This window comes from Pimephales promelas, chromosome 22 (genome assembly GCF_988280905.1).
Source record: "Pimephales promelas chromosome 22, fPimPro1.hap1.1, whole genome shotgun sequence".
In the NCBI taxonomy this organism is placed as follows: Eukaryota; Metazoa; Chordata; class Actinopteri; order Cypriniformes; family Leuciscidae; genus Pimephales; species Pimephales promelas.
The window spans coordinates 30,215,314-30,232,355 of NC_142790.1; the positions used below are offsets into that span (position 1 = coordinate 30,215,314).

Here is a 17,042-nt window from a genome sequence, read left to right on the forward strand (position 1 = left end):
TATTCATGGTCTAGTATATGAATTTTAAGATTAAAGCTGTGACAGTCGAGTGCATGAAGTCTCCAACATTCCACACTTAGTTTATTACGGTTAATTAAGTGCATCAACTGGGTGTTTAAAGTGCACTTGTTTTTGCAGTCTTCAGTGTAAAGTATAGTATAGTGCACAAGTACGCACATTGGGACGCACCTCCAGCTTTCTTGTATCTTGTTTTAGCCTGTCTTCACTCTGAAATACATCACATTGCATGTTGACTTGATCAACTTGCAGAAAATACAGTATAGTGTGTCTTAAAATGGCCGATTGCTGGTTTTAGATTGTGTGTGTGTGTGTGTGTTTGGGCGCGTCTGACACAGCTGTCTCTTTTAGTTCTCTGTAATTTTGGGCTCTTTCTCCAGCGGGGAGGGACTCTGTCACTGAGGGAGCTACTTATACACTCCAGGAGACAGGACATCAGCGTTTGCTGTCACACTTTCCAACATGCAAATTAATGACAGTGTCCCATAATGTGCGTGTGTGTTGTACTATGAGCTGAAAATAAGAAAATAGTAAAAAGCTCTGTGTCAAAAGTCACATTAGAGGGAATTTTATTATTCCATCTTAGGTTGCCTGAAATGTCCTATATGTATATATATATATCAAACAAAGCAAAGTAATATTTTCCTTAGGCTTGAGTAGATCCTGTGCACATCTCTGAATGGCATTGATTTTTTTGGGCCGTGCTGTCGTTTGTGTGTCTCTTGTGATTGTGACGTGTGTTGTTATGAATGGTGGAGTGTTAACACACTTACAGCACGGACCCAGCGCTGCTTTCGTTCAGACAGACGATAAACACTTCCGTTTCTCTGTGACTGGTAAATCTGATGTGCTTTGAATGCTAGTTTATGTTATATAGAGATGTATTTGGGTTTCTAATCACGTATTTTGAGAAAATATGAACATATGGAGTAATCGATAAGATTGTATGTTATACGACTTAATCATAATCGTTCAGTAACCAACAAAAAGAAAATTACAATACAGCATTTTCTTTAGCTTTCCGTTCCACGATAGACCTGATCAAGGCACAATGAGTTGCTGATCACAGATTCGTTCTCAGATGATCAAGCGACTGTTTTTCATTTATCTAGTGCATTTATTAATTTTAATTTTTTTAAAGCCCCCGTGTTGTCAATAATTGAATCCCTTTTATAATAAATTATTAAATAATTGTATCTTTTATCACCAAAATGGCATGCAAAAAAAATGTCTTAATGCCTTAAAATATCTTGAATGTAACGTGACATGTGTGTGGTTCTATGAATATGCAAATGAGCCCCGCCTCCACTCACTCACTGGTTGACGATCACACGTTGATCTGATTGGTTCCAAGGTGGTTTGTGACGTCAGAAACACCAGCGATTTCAAAGCGCGTTTTTGAGACTGTCTTTGGTTCACTGCAGTTTTAGCACATGGCAAAATATTGCAATATCAATATAGAAATATTGCAATTAAATGCATTGTTGAAATACAATAAAATACAAATACATTCTGCATTGTTAAATTCGGTTGCACTCGACATACGTTTTTTGTTTGTTTTTATTATGCAAGTTTTGTGTTATTATTATACACTATAGGACAGTTTTCCTTCGTTCTGTCGTGTTTGTGTCATTTCATAAAGTAGGAAAAGGGCTAAAACAGGCCAGTAGATGTTTGGAAGCAGATGCGAGGAGTATTTTTGGAGGCCAGAGGTTTTGATAGGCTGTGAGTGTCGGCACAGGGCTCAACGGGAGGATCTTACGTAAGTAAAGCTTCACGGTGGCAGACGGGCGTATGGCATCGCCCGCCCCGACCCAACGCCCTCTGAGACGTGTTTCACGTGTTCGACCGCTTCGTGTTGACTGCTTTTATAGGTGTTGTGATCGTGTTTAGCTGGAGAAGGGTGAAATGTAAATCACCATATATCGCTGTTTTTCCCTGCACAATAGAGCTGCACGATTAATCGTTAAAAGATTGCGATCTCGATTCAAACACCCACACGATTTGGCTCTATCGGAGCCAGAGAAAGCATGAAGCGGCTTCACTAACAGGCTTTTCAGCCTCGCTGGATCGTTATTTCTGTGCTACAGATATTCAGGTTATCTCAGATGTTCTGGGATAAAAGTTATATGTGTTTACGGCAGTGATCAAAATAGAGCAAATCACCTTTTGAAAGTAACTTAATGCTTCATATAACGACAGTATCGATGACATCGTTACACCAGTAGGTGGCGACAAGTGATGTCAATGAATCATTCATTCAAGAGATTCGTTCAGAAATGCTGATTCATCAAGAAATGAATATTTATGAGTGAGTCATTGAATCACTTTGAATCATCAGATTAAAGAAACATTTTAAAGGGGACCTATTATACCTATTATGTTATGTTTCTGTGTGAATATATACAGTAAAGTGTAATTTATTCCTGTGATCAAAGCTGAATGTTCAGCATCATTACTCCAGTCTTCAGTGTCACATGATCCTTCACAAATCATTATTATATGCTGATTAGCTGACTGATTATTATCAATGTTGAAAACAGTTCACATTTTGATCAATTTAATACTTTCTTGAAAAATAAAAGTATACATTTATATATATAAAATATATATGTGGCTCCAAACTATTGAACATTATTTGTAAGTTGGAGTCATGAGAGATTAGTGGATTTTGTCACTCAGGATGTATATAACCGCTGAGGGCACAAATGTCTATTCTTACTGAAACGAATGTCTCAGTTCTTGGTACACTTGCTAAGTGGACGTCATTTTACCAGGAAATGAACATTTAGCCAATCGTTGTTCTGTGTATGTGCGTCACTGAAATCAAATGTATTGGTACAGTGGAAGGTTATGATAACCGGAGTGTTTGAGACCAGCCGAATGATGGAGCGCTAAAGGTCAATGCATCGACTGTCGTAAACACAGACTGCCTCCAGGGAGGGCGTGGAGCCTGTCTCGTTGCCACGGCGACTGGAAAAGAAGCTGATGTTTCCATAGTAACAAGGACAGATGCTGAGAAAGTGGGCACAAGTGTTGCATGCCACGTGACTTGCTCAATCAGAGGCTTATAGTCACGGTGTGCACTGATACTATTCCTCCATATCTTCACAAATGTCTTAATTATGCAGATATGTAAATAAGGCAGGTTTGTGCAACAGTTGCTGTAGCTCGTGCTTTGGCAGGCGGTTGGAGAAAAGAGACCGGCTGTGATCGTCTGCTCACTGATGCAGGAAACTGGCTTTACACACAGTCAGAAATCCAGCTAATGTGATCTAATAGATGCTGAAAATCTGGATTCCCAGCTGACATGAAGCATTACAGCACAACTGAAGCAGCGGCGCTCACTGTGCTCACACATTTCACTCTCTCAGATCTTCCGAGTAGTTTTTGCAATGCATTCTGGGATTTCTGTGAAGGACACATGTGATGCGGCTTCAGATTTGGCTCCTAGAAGTAGAGAATTGAGATGAATTGAGAATCATGGTTTTGTTTCAAACAGAATCACGATTCTACACAAAATAACATGTAGTTTACTAGAGGTTCTGACAAAATTGTTGCAGTCTTTCGTTTAAACAAATAGTTTGAGTGGGTGATTCATGACTCACTCATAAAGTCTTCTCTTGTTTCATTACTGAATGAATCAGCGTTTTTGAACGAATCTCTTGAATGAATGATTCAAAGAGAAATTAATTTAACAGTCACTTGTCGCCACCTACTGGTGTAACGATGCAATCGATTCGATACGATTGTTTTTTGAAGCGCCAAGTAACTTTCAAAAGGTGATTTGCTTTTTTATTGCTTCATATTCTATAAACTTTTATTATACTCAACATTTGAGATAATTGAAAATATTTGGAACAGAAATAATGATTCAAAAGTTTGAGGTCGGCAAAATACGTTTAATTCAAAAGTGTCAGAGAACACAAAATATATTTGTATCAAAAATTCTCATAGAAAACAGCTATTTTTAAATTGCACTAATATTTCACATTTTCTGCTGTATTCTTGAAAAAAAAGGAAGCCTTGATGAGCAGAAGAGACTTTTTTTCCCCAAACCATGAAACAGATCAAGCCTTCAGACGGTCCACACAGATCTTAGCAATTGAGTTTCTCTCAGGAGTGACCATAAACAGTTTCTCGTCAGAATATTAATAGCAGCGTTGAGCGACTGGATTGAGCTCAGCTCAGGTTGAATGACGCTTGATGCCAAAAAATGTTTGAATTGATCTGTCTCCCATTCAGATGAACTATTGAACGTCACCCGCAGGTTATTTTTAAGCAGTGTGTGTGAGTTGACTTCATCGTGGCTGTTGGCAGGGAAAGAGCAGGATGTGTGTTTGCTTGGCCAGAGGAATGAGTGTAAAGCTGTTCAAGTCTCAAACCTAAAGAACGGTGATTTCGGCACAGGGTTGGTAGATTAGGTCGCCGGGCGGGAAAGTGGCTGATCTTGGTTACGCAAACATTCTGTTTTGACATTCTTCAAACGCTGTTAATTCTAATGATGACTGAACATTCCGAAACTAGTAACATTTAAAAACATTAAAGTCCCCCTGTGGAGAGAATCCAGTGTTTAATGTTGTTTATGTGTGTGTGTGGTGTGTTTAATCCGCTTTAACACACACACCGTGTGTGTGTTGATAAGTGGACAGCATGGCTGAGTATTTCCTCCTTAAAACTGCAGTGAACCAAAGACAGTCTCAAAAACACGCTTTGGTGTTTCTGACGTCACAAACCACCTTGTAACCAATCAGATCAACGTGTGATCGTCACTCTGAGGGAGGGAGTGGAGGCGGGGCTAATTTGCATATTCATAAAACCGCGCATACTAAATGAGGCGAGGGTGTCGAGTTACATTCGAGATATTGTATTTAACTCGAATGTAAGGCATAAATACATTTTTTTTCCTAGTAAAAACATTTGGTGATCAAAGATGAGTTTTAATGAATTCTTAACTCTGACGGCAAGGCATGTTCTTCTGTTTAGTGATGGAATGTAAATGTTTTGGGCTGATTGTTAACTTTAATTTAAATTATTACATAATCACATTATGTATAATAGAATAAACAACAACAAAAAAAACAAAACTGAACCTGTAGCTTTTCCACTTAATTCCACTATTATATTTCTATATTTTTGGACATGTGGTCCCTCACCTGCTCCTTCGTTGACAAGGCTCATGTTGCCATGGCAACGGGAGGCGGTTGCTTAGGAGACCTTCGGAATCAGGGCTACCAAGGAAACGATGTTGGCTCTTAGGAGGGGGGAGGGCTGGTGTGCTAAAAATAGCATCTGGGTAGACGGCGGTCTCAGCCGAGTTATCTGGCTTTGTGTTCTCGCTGCCTCCCGACTTCATCTTGTTTTTGGCCACCTGTGTGGTGTTTTTTTGTTCTTCATTGTGACATTGATAAATGTTTTAGGAATGCAGCTCGTTGTTCGTTCTTTTTATATCCCCGTTTCTGCTGCTTCTACAAGTTTTGGATTCCTAACTTCAGTCACTAGGAGGGAAATGTTGTCGTGTAATTAAAGTGTGCATGCTTCAGCAAACGCCACGCTTGTGTTTATTTGCGTTTCAGTTGTCCGCTTCAATCTGTGTTCAATCTGTGACCTTTCCATCAGTATGTTGCAAAAGTCGCTTCGAGCCTTACGCTACATAAGCCAACATTCAGGTCAGCCTAGAGATGCACACACATGTAGGTCAGGGTGTGTGTCGGCTCAGTTTTCTCGTGGACGATCCTGGCCTTCGTTTCTATACATTGGCTTTGTTTAAACGGGCAGCACGGTTTTTTTCTCTTTACCTGTTGTTCATAATGTACAAAAAAGGTCTCATTTGTTAACGTTATTTAATGCATTAACTTAAAATGAGCATAACAATTTTGAAGACCAAATCATTAACCTTTACTAATGTTCACATTGAATTGCCTAATATAAACAGACAACTTTTGATTGTAATAATGTATTAGTAAATGTTGAGATTTACACTAAAGTCCCCCTGTAGTCAATATTTTATCCCTTAAAACTCATCTTTCATCACCAAAATGACATTTGGATGTTTTTTCCTTGGAAAAACTTCTTAAAATATCTTGATGTAACTCGACACCCTTGCCTCATTTAGTATGTGCGGTTCTTTGAATATGCAAATGAGCCCCACCTCCACTCACTCAGAGATCCACTGGTTGGCAATCACACGTTGATCTGATTGGTTACAAGGTGGTCTTTGGTTCACTGCAGTTTTAAGGAGGAAATACTCAGCTGGTGTGTGTTAAAGCGGATTAAACACACCACATACACACACAAACAACATTTAAAAGCTTGGTTTTCACCACAGGGGGACTTTAAGCCGGTTTAACGGCGACCTAATCTACTAACCCTGTGCCAAAAGCACCGTTCTTTAGGTTTGAGACATAAATATGGTTTAAGCTGTGAAACTTTAATGGTACAAAGACGTAAAAAACGTCAAAAGATCAAGGCAAATTTGAGTTCTCCTGTCAGGACCTCTTTTAGCGGGAGTACAAAACAGTTTTGTGTTTTTTTCAGACATTATTCATGGCAGATTTACCGCACAATGCCGTATCCTTGTGGTTCAGTGCGAGTACAATAACAGACAGGCGGCGTCTTTCAGCTCGGCTTATGTAACGGGGCCGGTGGGTCTGATGGGTCAGATGAGATCATCCCTGGTGTCTCGGTCCCTGACGGCCCGGACAGCCACTCGCACGGGGACACAGCATTGATTCGACTCGCTCGGTGGACGGACGGACGGACGGTAGACCTCGCGCTCGTGAACTGTGCAAGCTCTGATTCGCTAGTCAGAGAAATGCATGGCGAGAATACTCTCAGAGAGAATGGAAATTATCCTGTGACTAAACATGTTTATTAGGGCTGTGCAGTGAGGAATACAAAATAAAAGTTTGTGTTTACAGTGTATAAATATTTTGCATATATAAATGCACACACACATGCATGGATATATGTAAGAAAAATGTGTTCTTTGTGCTTAAAATGTTTACACTAATTACATATACATGCATGTGTGTGTATTTATATATACAAAATAATTATACACAGTACACGCAAACTTTTATTTTGGATGTGATTAATCGTTGCACACCCCTCTTTTTTTATTAGTCAAGTCACATTTATTTCTATAGCGCTTTGGGTGGAAGTTTCATGAAGAGTAGCATGATTTTTCGCTGTTGAATATGATTTTTGACCCTAAATCTGAGAGTCGTGATCCTCAGCGCAGCGTAATGGTTCATCCGCGGGTCACGGCCTGGTGTTCGCTGGGATGTACAGTATGTTCTCCTGAAGCAACAGTTGCTGATGGAGGAAATGATGTCGCTTATGTAACGCTTTGATGCTGACGGACACTCGTGGTGACGGTGTGCTTACAAAGCGTCTCAGTGTTTTAGTCTGAATTAGATTAGCATACTAGCAAGACAAAACTAACTTTGACTGTGTGTTGAAGCACATAGGCCAGAGTGACGACTTTGTGGAAGAGTGTCCGTCTCTTCTCCACTCTACAGGAATTCTCTGGGTTAAATATCTGTACATATTAGTTTTAATCACAGAACATTGGGTACATTTTGTGTATTACCATATATTGGTTTATTTATTTATTTAATGCAATTCTATGAATAATTTATTAATCATTCTAAATAATAATATATTTAGTAATGCATCATGTTATTATTATTATTAGTAGTAGTAGTAATTAGAATAAATGAATCACATAGATTTATTTTTATATTTATTATAAGTTCATATTATTACCTGTAGTGTTTTATGCAAGCTGCAAAACAGTTTTCTGCTCATCTGGCATTGTTCAAGTTATGTTTATTCCTCTTCTCTGATGATGTCACACTCAGACATGCATCAGATTTAGACAGTGACACTCAAGTGGCGCTGTAGGGATTCAGATTCGAAGACCACATGCCTGCGATCCTCCAGCCGGCTGTCTAAGACACTTTATTGATTTGACTCAATTATGTAGTCGATCATTGCAGTTACTGATCCCACTGTATCTGCAGCCTTTGTTTAGTTATGAGCTGCAGACTACACATAAAGATGACATGTGCGAGAATGTTGTAGAACAATAATAGTAGACGCATCCATGCACACATCTGATAAGCTGATTGCAGGACCCACAAAGACTTCCTCAAAGAGGTCCGATAGATCTCCACACTCTCTGAAATCTGGAGTGCAAATGATTGCTCATTTGTCATGCGTGAAGCCTCAGGGATGATAGTAGTGAGGAGGAGGAGGAGGGAGGAAAAGATGGACGCAGAGAGGACAACGTGGAGAAAACGAGCGAGGCAGAGAGGAGGAGGAGGAGGGGTTGATTTTGGGTAGCGAATGAACAGCCACATTAGAAAGCATGTGACTCCTGCCATGGCAAAAGCACACAGAGAGAGAGAGAGAGGGAGAGAGAGAGAGGATCTCAGTGCTGGTTAGTCTGCTGCCGCCTGCAGAAGCAACAGCACCGACAGAGGTTACGTTACACATCCATCCCTCTCACTGACACACATTAAACACTAAAGCAGAGCTAGGGCAACTAAAGCATGTCCTCTCTCTCCAACCAGCAGCCGGCCCCTCCGTTCTCCGAGTACAGTGAGCTTTGCAAAGTCCCGTCCGCGTCTCCTCCGGGTTGGGACTGGAAGCGCGAAGAGCTCGGGGCGCCGGCGGGTTTCGGAGGCGGTCATCGGGCCGCGGGGATGACGGATGAGGACAAGCTGTGCTTCTACGAGTCCCCGTCGGACCTCAGCGTCCCCGGACGAGGAGGCGTTCCGGCCAGCGTGTCGTTCGGCAGCACCGGAGACAGTCTGGAGAGCCCGTCGTCCTCGTCGGCTGCGTCTCCTGGGAAATTTGTGGCTTCGTTGCAATGCGTGACCGACCAAAACAGCAGAACAATCCTTTTGGATTCACCTGCAGGTCGTGAAGCGTTTCCGTCGCCGCTCGAACCCTCGCAACCGGCTCTGGAGCCTCCCAACTATTGTGTTATCGGCGTGGTGAACGACAGCTACCTCGCGAGCAGAGACGAGTTGATGAACGCTGAGGACAGCGAGGAAGAAGGAGACCTTGAGCCTTGTGTGATGGGACGAGCCGAACGACAGCGGAAGGCGATGAGACGAGCCATGTCCGAGTGTTCGCATCTCTCTGTGCCGGCCAGCCTCCAGCTCCCGGATAAATACCCCGGAGGAGGTGTCCTCGACGAGTTGCCGTCTCCCGTCGGAGGACCTCGGCGAATCAAACGCTCCCTCACCGTGTCCGATGATCAGCCGCCGCCGACTCTATCGGCTGGAGCCACACGAGACGACCTACGAAACGACGGCGGACTCCATTTCCCCTCGTTCCCCGCTCGCGGAGACCAAAGCAGCTTCCTCCGCTCGCCTCTGGAGGACCTGCTGGAGGATCAAGGGGTCATCCTCCCCGTGCCGGTGACAACACGTGGCCTTAATGGGACATGCAACAGCGCCGCGGACAAAACCCACACGTTTGCTGAGACTCTTGAGGGTAGGTGATGGCGAACCAGCAATCAGTTTGTAATCTGGCCTTGATTTTGATACGTAATTAGCATGATCATGGGATTTCATGTATCGCACTGGCAACGCCAAGGTCATGGGTTCGATTCCCAGGGAAAGCAATAATTGATCAAATGTAATCAAGTATGCCTTCAATGCAATGTTACTTGCTTTGCGATTAAAGAGGATGATTTATGAAAGGTTTGAGATGCATCCCATAATCATTCTTAGAAATGAAGACACTGGAAAGCATGCTCGATTCTTCTGGATATATGTGAATTTCTTGCGTTCTGTTGGTGTTTGTGTGTGTTAGCGGGAGCAGAAGTGCTGTAGGTGGTTCATAGTGTCTCCGTTGTGTGTGTGTGTGTGTGTGTGTGTGTGTGTGCGGCACCATCTCGCCACTACTGAACGCATGCTCATTACACGCTCTGTGTTAGTAATGTATGAAACCTGCCTCTCAGCCAACTGGGGTCAGAAACTGTCCTCAACGTGCCCCACTTTAGTGAGATCCAGCTATCTACAACGCTGAACGCTCATTAGTAATTCACAGTGAGAGTGTGTCAATCGTCTAGTTGTATCCGTCTGTTAGTTGTGTTCTCGCTGGTAGTGTAAATGCACTGTACCGAAGGGGAAGCGAACAATGCCACATAAAATCACTCGCAAGATGTGCTTGAGATCAATGGAAGGTCTTACACTCTTAGGAGAAATGGTTCTATTTAGAACCAGAAATGGTTCCATCCCCCGCTTCATATATGGAACTCCAAAATGGTTCTATATAGAACCTTTTTTTTTTTTTTTGGTAAAAGGTTCTCTTGGCCAAGTATGGAACCCCAAGGTTCTATATAGAACGCAGAACCCTTTTTTTAAGTGTGTATAGAACCTTTTAGGGGTTCCAAATACGTAGCGCTGATAGAACCTTTTCTTCTGAGTGTAGTGTTCTGTTTGAGTTGCAGTTATTAAGGCGGGGTGTTTGTGGGTTCATGCACTGGGGTCTGTATTGTATGGAATGCGTCACAGATCCCACTTTATTTCATAATTTGAGCTTTTAATACAAAATTATCAGCTGTTTGCCAGAAAGTTGGCCAAAAAAGGTCTAAAGTGACCAGGAAGTGCTCAGAGAAATGTTGCATCATTTATGCAAAAGTAAATCAGAAGCATTGTGAAAAATCCAGTATGTTTCTATCTAGCCGGAAACTCTGAAGGTAATGTGTGCAACTGGTCCTGTCTCTTTCTTTCTGTAGGCATTCCCCGTCACACACACACTGATGTTGTGTTCATCATGTTGAGCTGCTGTTGTTCCGCTCTCAGCGTTTTCTCGTCTGCTTTGACGTGTCATTGTGAAACTGGTGTTATTATAAAGCACCTGAGCCATGTGGAGATTCATCCGCTTAATGCAAGAGTTTCTTACAATATCTGCAATCCACCGCTGCGGTGACGGATTAACTTTAATACACGATGCAGTATTCCTGCGCGCTGGGAAACAGCTTACAATGCTGCTGGAATATCAATGATGTTTATTTCACGCTCACTGCATTTTCAATGCAAAATGTGAAATAAATATGCAAATGAAAGTTTATTTATTGATTTGACTCTGATGCTGTCAGTGATCCCTCATCCCACTATATTTGCAGTTTTTGTGTAGTTGTGAGCTCCAGAACACCAGGACATGTTGATTCCCAAAGAGACGAGTTGCCTTTTTCACGAGCCGCCTGTAAGATATATGACCGGACACACTACTGGACATGTTACAGCTCTCGGCCTCATCCGCTCGTCTAGCTCTCATTTATCACACGGCTTTCTGGGAGACTTGATTCTGATTGGTCGATGGCAGGGTTCTGACGTCAAATTTATTTTCCTACATCGCTGCTTATTTCTTGTCTCTTGTATCACTCTTGAATCTCGCTTAATAAAATAATTCACACTCAACTCAATGTTCATTCCATTTATTAATTAATTCAATTCATTCTTCAGTCATAGTGTAACAAGTATCATGACCTAAAAGTAAACGAAATGAAAAGGAGGTTTTATGTGCTCACATTATTTATACCTGAACCTCAGAATGGGCTCGGGTCACTTTTTCTCTTCACTTTGCACATATCCATCCAGCGTATGCAGATTATACTGGGAATTGCATTTGAGAATAATATTTATTGAATAAATTTACTGCTGAACATGATTTCTAGCTGTGGCTCAAATTCAGTACAAAATTTGTGCTTAAAGGGGTCCTGACATGGTGAATGATCAATATGTTCCTTGAGTTTCACTTGAAAAAATGAATGACGGCAGTGGGCGGGGCCTGTGGTGCCACGATGTGTAACTATATGTCTTACTCTAGAGGAAGCCGTATGCAAATGTTTTTGCCCATGTGATGTCACGGATCCCGCAATATCACGCTCTTTTTGGAGCTTCGTTAAATGCTTAGTTTCTAATGAGGCGGGCGATTTAAGCTGTGAAACTTATGGGATGTTTCAATGGTACAGAGACCTTTTATGTTAATTTCAAAAGATCAAAGCAAATTTGATTCCTCATGACCCATTAAATTAAAGAAGCTTTCATTTTTAAGGTTTCTTGAGTTTAATGATCCATTTTTCTGTCTAATCAAGTTCTTTCTCTACTATTTTATCAGCGAAAGTGTTGAAAAGGCCAGAAATGTTTCACAATGTCTTTTGTTTGACTTTCATTTGGATTAAAGAACAACAAATGACTTGTATGAATTGTTGTATGCTTTATGTTTGTAGTTGAATCTTTAAATCTTTTCTCATGTTTTTCTGCCAGGAAACGCTGATAAGAACAAGCCGGAGGTGAACAAAATGGACAATGTCCAGAAGTTTGATGACTTTGGTGTCTTCAGCCAGATTGACCAAGATCAGAAGAGGGAAACTGTGGAGGAGAAAGACAAAACTGGACACACAGACAAACAGACAACCAAAGAAGAGAAGACAGACACTCAAGTGGACAAAAACAAAGACTTGGACAAGTCAGAGAAAACAGGCAAAGAGGAAACGGTTCCCAAAGTTGAGACGCCAGTGAAAGTTGAGAGCATTGACAAGTTGGAAAAAACGACTAAAGATGAGGCCGAGAAGGTTGAGAAGACTACAGACAAAAAAGAGACTGCAGAAAAGATTGAGTCTTCTCCAAAGATTGAGAAAGAGAAGGTGGATCCGGTGGAAAAGACTGAGATCAAGACGGATGTGGTGAAAACCGAAGAGAACAAATCAGACCAGAAAGAAGAGAAGGAGAAAGAGGAACATGTGAAGGAGAAGGAAGAACAGAAGACAGAAAAGGACAAAGTGGAAACGAATGAGCCAGCGGACAAGAAACCTGCCAAAGCTGAGAAGGAGGAGAAAGCCAAAAAACCAGCAGCGAAACCCTCAGCGGCCAAGCCTGCGGTCACCAACGGACGAGACTTGACCAGTGGCGAGAAGAAGACCAAGGTTTGTGGAAACTTCCTGTTGTCTCGTCATCCTCCACTGACGGCTGTTGCTTCTGCTAATAAGTTCATGTCCTCAAAGCTTCTTAATGCCAAAACCAAATTCATTCATCTCTCCTGTAGGGTTGGAGATCATCATCTCATCCCTATATGACCAAGCTAAAGGAGGAGGTCACTTAACAATTAAAACTTGCTGATTATTTACTCTCCCCACGTCATCCATGACTTTCTTTCTTCACTCAAAAAAATAATAATTAGAAAGTAAACATTTCAGAATGACGTCAATGGGGTCCAAGTTTCAGTGCAGCTTCAAAAATTACTAAATAAAAAGAAACATTCATATACTTTTTAACCACTAATGCTGGTCTCTGTGATGGTCCACGCATTACGTAATCAGGTTGAAAGGTCAAGCAGTCGGATGTACTGAACGTGCGAAGACCAAGTCAAACGCCATTTACAACTAAATAAAGAAGGTAAAACAACAGTTTTGACGTTGGAGGAGAAGCTGAGATGGTGTTTTTCACCGTACTCTACATTTGCCTTCTTACATTTTGAACCGGAACACAAGAAAAGCATTTGGGGTTAAAAAGTATTGATTTGTTTATAAAATGGCGGATAGTTTGTCTTGATCAGACTCTTGTTCTTCGGCTGGATCGTGTCGAGACACTGAAACTCACATCTGACCTTCGACCTGTTGGACCCCATTGAAGACACTATATGGTTCCTCAAAAACCATAATTTGTTTTCGACTGAAGAAAGAGACGCATAAACATCTTGGACGACTAGTAAATGATCAGATGTTGTTTTTAATTCTGAAGTGACCTCAATGTTCCCTGATGTAAAATTTGATCTTTAGTCAGCCTGCTCTGCATTTATCATTACCGCTGCCGTTATCATTTATCCTTATTCTATTTTTTGTTCATTTGCCGTCCATCCGCTGGGTTTGCTGTCCATCCATGCAGCCTGTCACAGGGTCAATCAAACCCAGTTCTACCAAGCCCAGACCCAGCTCGACCTCCACCGCCCCCAAACGCCCGACCTTGACCTCCAGCGCACCCGCTCCCCTCAGCAAAAGAGCCCCAGTGCCCAAAGCCCCCGCCCTGGCCCCGCCCACCAAACGACCAGCTACGGCATCCACACGACCCTCCACCGCGACCAGCACCGCGGCCAGAGAGGTCAAGCCCAAGGTGAGTCTCGAATCATGTGACCGAGACCACGTCCAAAAGGTCAAGCGGCTCAGTCCGGCTCTCCTCTCGGCACGGATGATGTGTTTGTGTGGGCTTTCATGCTTGACCACTTCATCTTTATTTTAGTTTGCATTGTACAGGTTTTTTTTTTCACATCAGTTTTCTTCTTTCTCACCGAGGCTGCATTTATTTGATCAAAAATGCAGGAAAAAATGTGAAATATTATCAGAATTTATTCACTCTTTCTGAATAGAAAGTTCAATTAAGTTCAGCTTTTAATTGAAATAGAATCTTTTGTAACATTAGAAATGACTTCACTGTCACTTTTGATCAATTAAATGCATCCTTGATAAATATATATTTTCATTAATCTTACTGACCCCTAAGTTTTGAACTGTTGGGTGGATTATTGTTAGATTATGTTTTTGGGTGTGACACACTCGGCCGTTGTTCTTGATAAATATGAAGAATATTCAGTTCAAGTGTTCCCTCTAGTGGCCGTTTGTTAACATCACTACTTCCTTCCTAAAATCAGTATTTGACTAGTGAAATTAAGGAATATTAATATGTACAATCAGGGCACTAGAGTAACAATCAGCAAATGTAAAATCATTAACCATCATGATTAAAACACGTGTAGTCCCCTGTAGTCAATAATTTCCCCCCCTTTAAACTCATCTTTCATCACCAAAATTACATATTTAAATGTTTATTCCTTAAAATAGGCTTAAAATATCTTGAATGTAACTCGACACCTTTGCCTCATTTAGTATGCGCGGTTCTATGAATATGCAAATGAGCCCCGCCTCCACTCACTCCCTCCCTAAGAGTGGCGATCACACGTTGATCTGATTGGTTACAAGGTGGTTTGTGACGTCAGAAACACCAAAGCGTGTTTTTGAGACTGTCTTTGGTTCACTGCAGTTTTAAGGAGGAAATACTCAGCAATGCTGTCCACTTATCAACGCACACATGGTGTGTGTGTTACAGCGGATTAAACACACATTAAACGCTGGATTCTCCTCACGAGGGTATTTATTAAGAAATATGACTGAATCCACAATTAGAAAAGAGTTTTTTGTTGCTGTTTTAAGTTGGTATTTATTACTAGATTCTCAGAGGAAGAGCAAAAATAGCTAAATATATTTGAATGAAACTTCTCTGGGTTGTTTACTACTGAACATCCACTGTGAGAAATTATTTGAGTGAATCTTCTGAAATGCACCTTTCCCATCATAAGATGTTTTTTTTTCCTCCAACAGACGGCCACAGAGAAGCGCCCACTTGTGCCAAAAGCCACTGCCGCTCCGGCTCGACCCGCGACTGACAAACCTGCGCCCGCGACACGCACCGCGACCACGCCGCGCACCGTAGCCAGCGCTCCTGCAGCACGACGCCCGGGTCAGTCCAACCAGTCACGGGTCACACGGGTATACTTGTGGCTCTAGCCCAGAATACATTGCATGGCTCAAAATTATCCATTTTTCTTTTATGCCAAAAAACATTAGAATATTAAGTCAAAAATCAAGATATTTTGTACATTTCCTACATGTAAAACATGTATTTTTGTGAGTGTATGCAGCAATATCGCGAACATTAATGCACAACTTTAAAGGAGATTTTCTCAATGTTTGGATTTTTTTGCACCCTCAGATTCCAGATGTTCAAATAGTTGCATCTCAACCATAAATCTCAATTTAAAAAAAAACTAGTTTTGTGGTCCAGGGTCACATATATGATATATTTAAAGATGAGGCACTGCATTTTGTGCTGATTTAAGAAATGCTAGGAGTATTCACGATGCATTTCTATTTTAGCTGCAAAGACGGAGAGCAAAGCAGGAGACGAGAAGAAACCAAGCACACTGAAACCTACAGGTACCGCAAACGCAGAACCACCCAGAACATCATGTCTGATCAAAACGCTTTTGCTGCATAATGTTTTTGATGAAACTGTGATAAACTACCTTTCAAAAGTTTGGGGAAATTAAGCATTTAAGAAGATAAATAATTAATACTTTTAATAGTACTTTAATACTTAAGAAATAATTAATACTTTTACTCATCAAGCATACATTAAACTGATCAAAAAGTGACCGTAAATGCATTTATGATGCTAAAAAATATTACATTTCAAATAAATACTTTTCTTTTTAACTTTCTTGTAAAAAAAATCCTGAAAATAAAATGTATCTCCATTTTAATAATCATAATTGTTTGTTGATCATCAGATCCTCATATTAGAGTGATTTCTGGAGGATCATGTGACTCTGAAGACTGGAGTAATGATGATAAATTCAGGAATAAATTACACTTTACTGTATATTCACATAGAAAACAGATGATTAACAATGGAATAATATTTCACAATTTTTGCTGTATTTTTGATCAGAGCAGAAGAGACTTTTATAGCAAGCTTTTGACTAGAAGTGCATGTGTGGGAATATTAAAATCTTAAGAATATTCAAGATAGCGGCTTAAAGTATTAGTGTAACCATTAACAGGTAAAAGATGCAGAGATGCTACGCTGAAAACACACACTAAAATCCATGAACAATCTCTTTAAAATGTACGAGTGAATTGGGCATCAGGAATGAGTTTGGGATAATCCCGCACACACACACACACACACACACACACAGAGCTTTGAGCCGAACGCAGCGCGGCAAGAGATTATTTTAATCTGACGCATAAAACAAGGTTTAAAGCTTCAAAACTGAACATTCAGATATCGCTCAGAAACAGGATCTAGTGCTCACTTATGCACACCCGTTATAAAGACTGACAGGACAAGTTCTTCTCTTAACTTTCTGTGTGTTTAAAGTTGAACTCCATCCCCAAACATGAGTTTTTACCACAGACTGTAAAATAATTATGAGTGTAGTGTCCG

At 41.1% G+C, this 17,042-nt stretch overlaps 1 protein-coding gene across 9 annotated transcripts in view; it reads left to right on the forward strand.

Moving 5' to 3' along the window:
- Positions 1 to 17,042, forward strand: part of LOC120467775 (uncharacterized) — a 58,418-nt gene that overhangs the window by 28,449 nt on the left and 12,927 nt on the right. For 8 of the 9 annotated variants that reach the window (XM_039656267.2, XM_039656265.2, XM_039656271.2 and 5 more), the window contains 4 exons: positions 12,312 to 12,970; positions 13,929 to 14,153; positions 15,416 to 15,554; positions 15,971 to 16,030. In XM_039656267.2, the coding sequence (XP_039512201.2) occupies positions 12,312 to 12,970; positions 13,929 to 14,153; positions 15,416 to 15,554; positions 15,971 to 16,030 (1,083 nt within the window). The remainder of the gene's footprint in view (positions 1 to 12,311; positions 12,971 to 13,928; positions 14,154 to 15,415; positions 15,555 to 15,970; positions 16,031 to 17,042) is intronic. The other variant, XM_039656273.2, reaches the window with a different exon arrangement.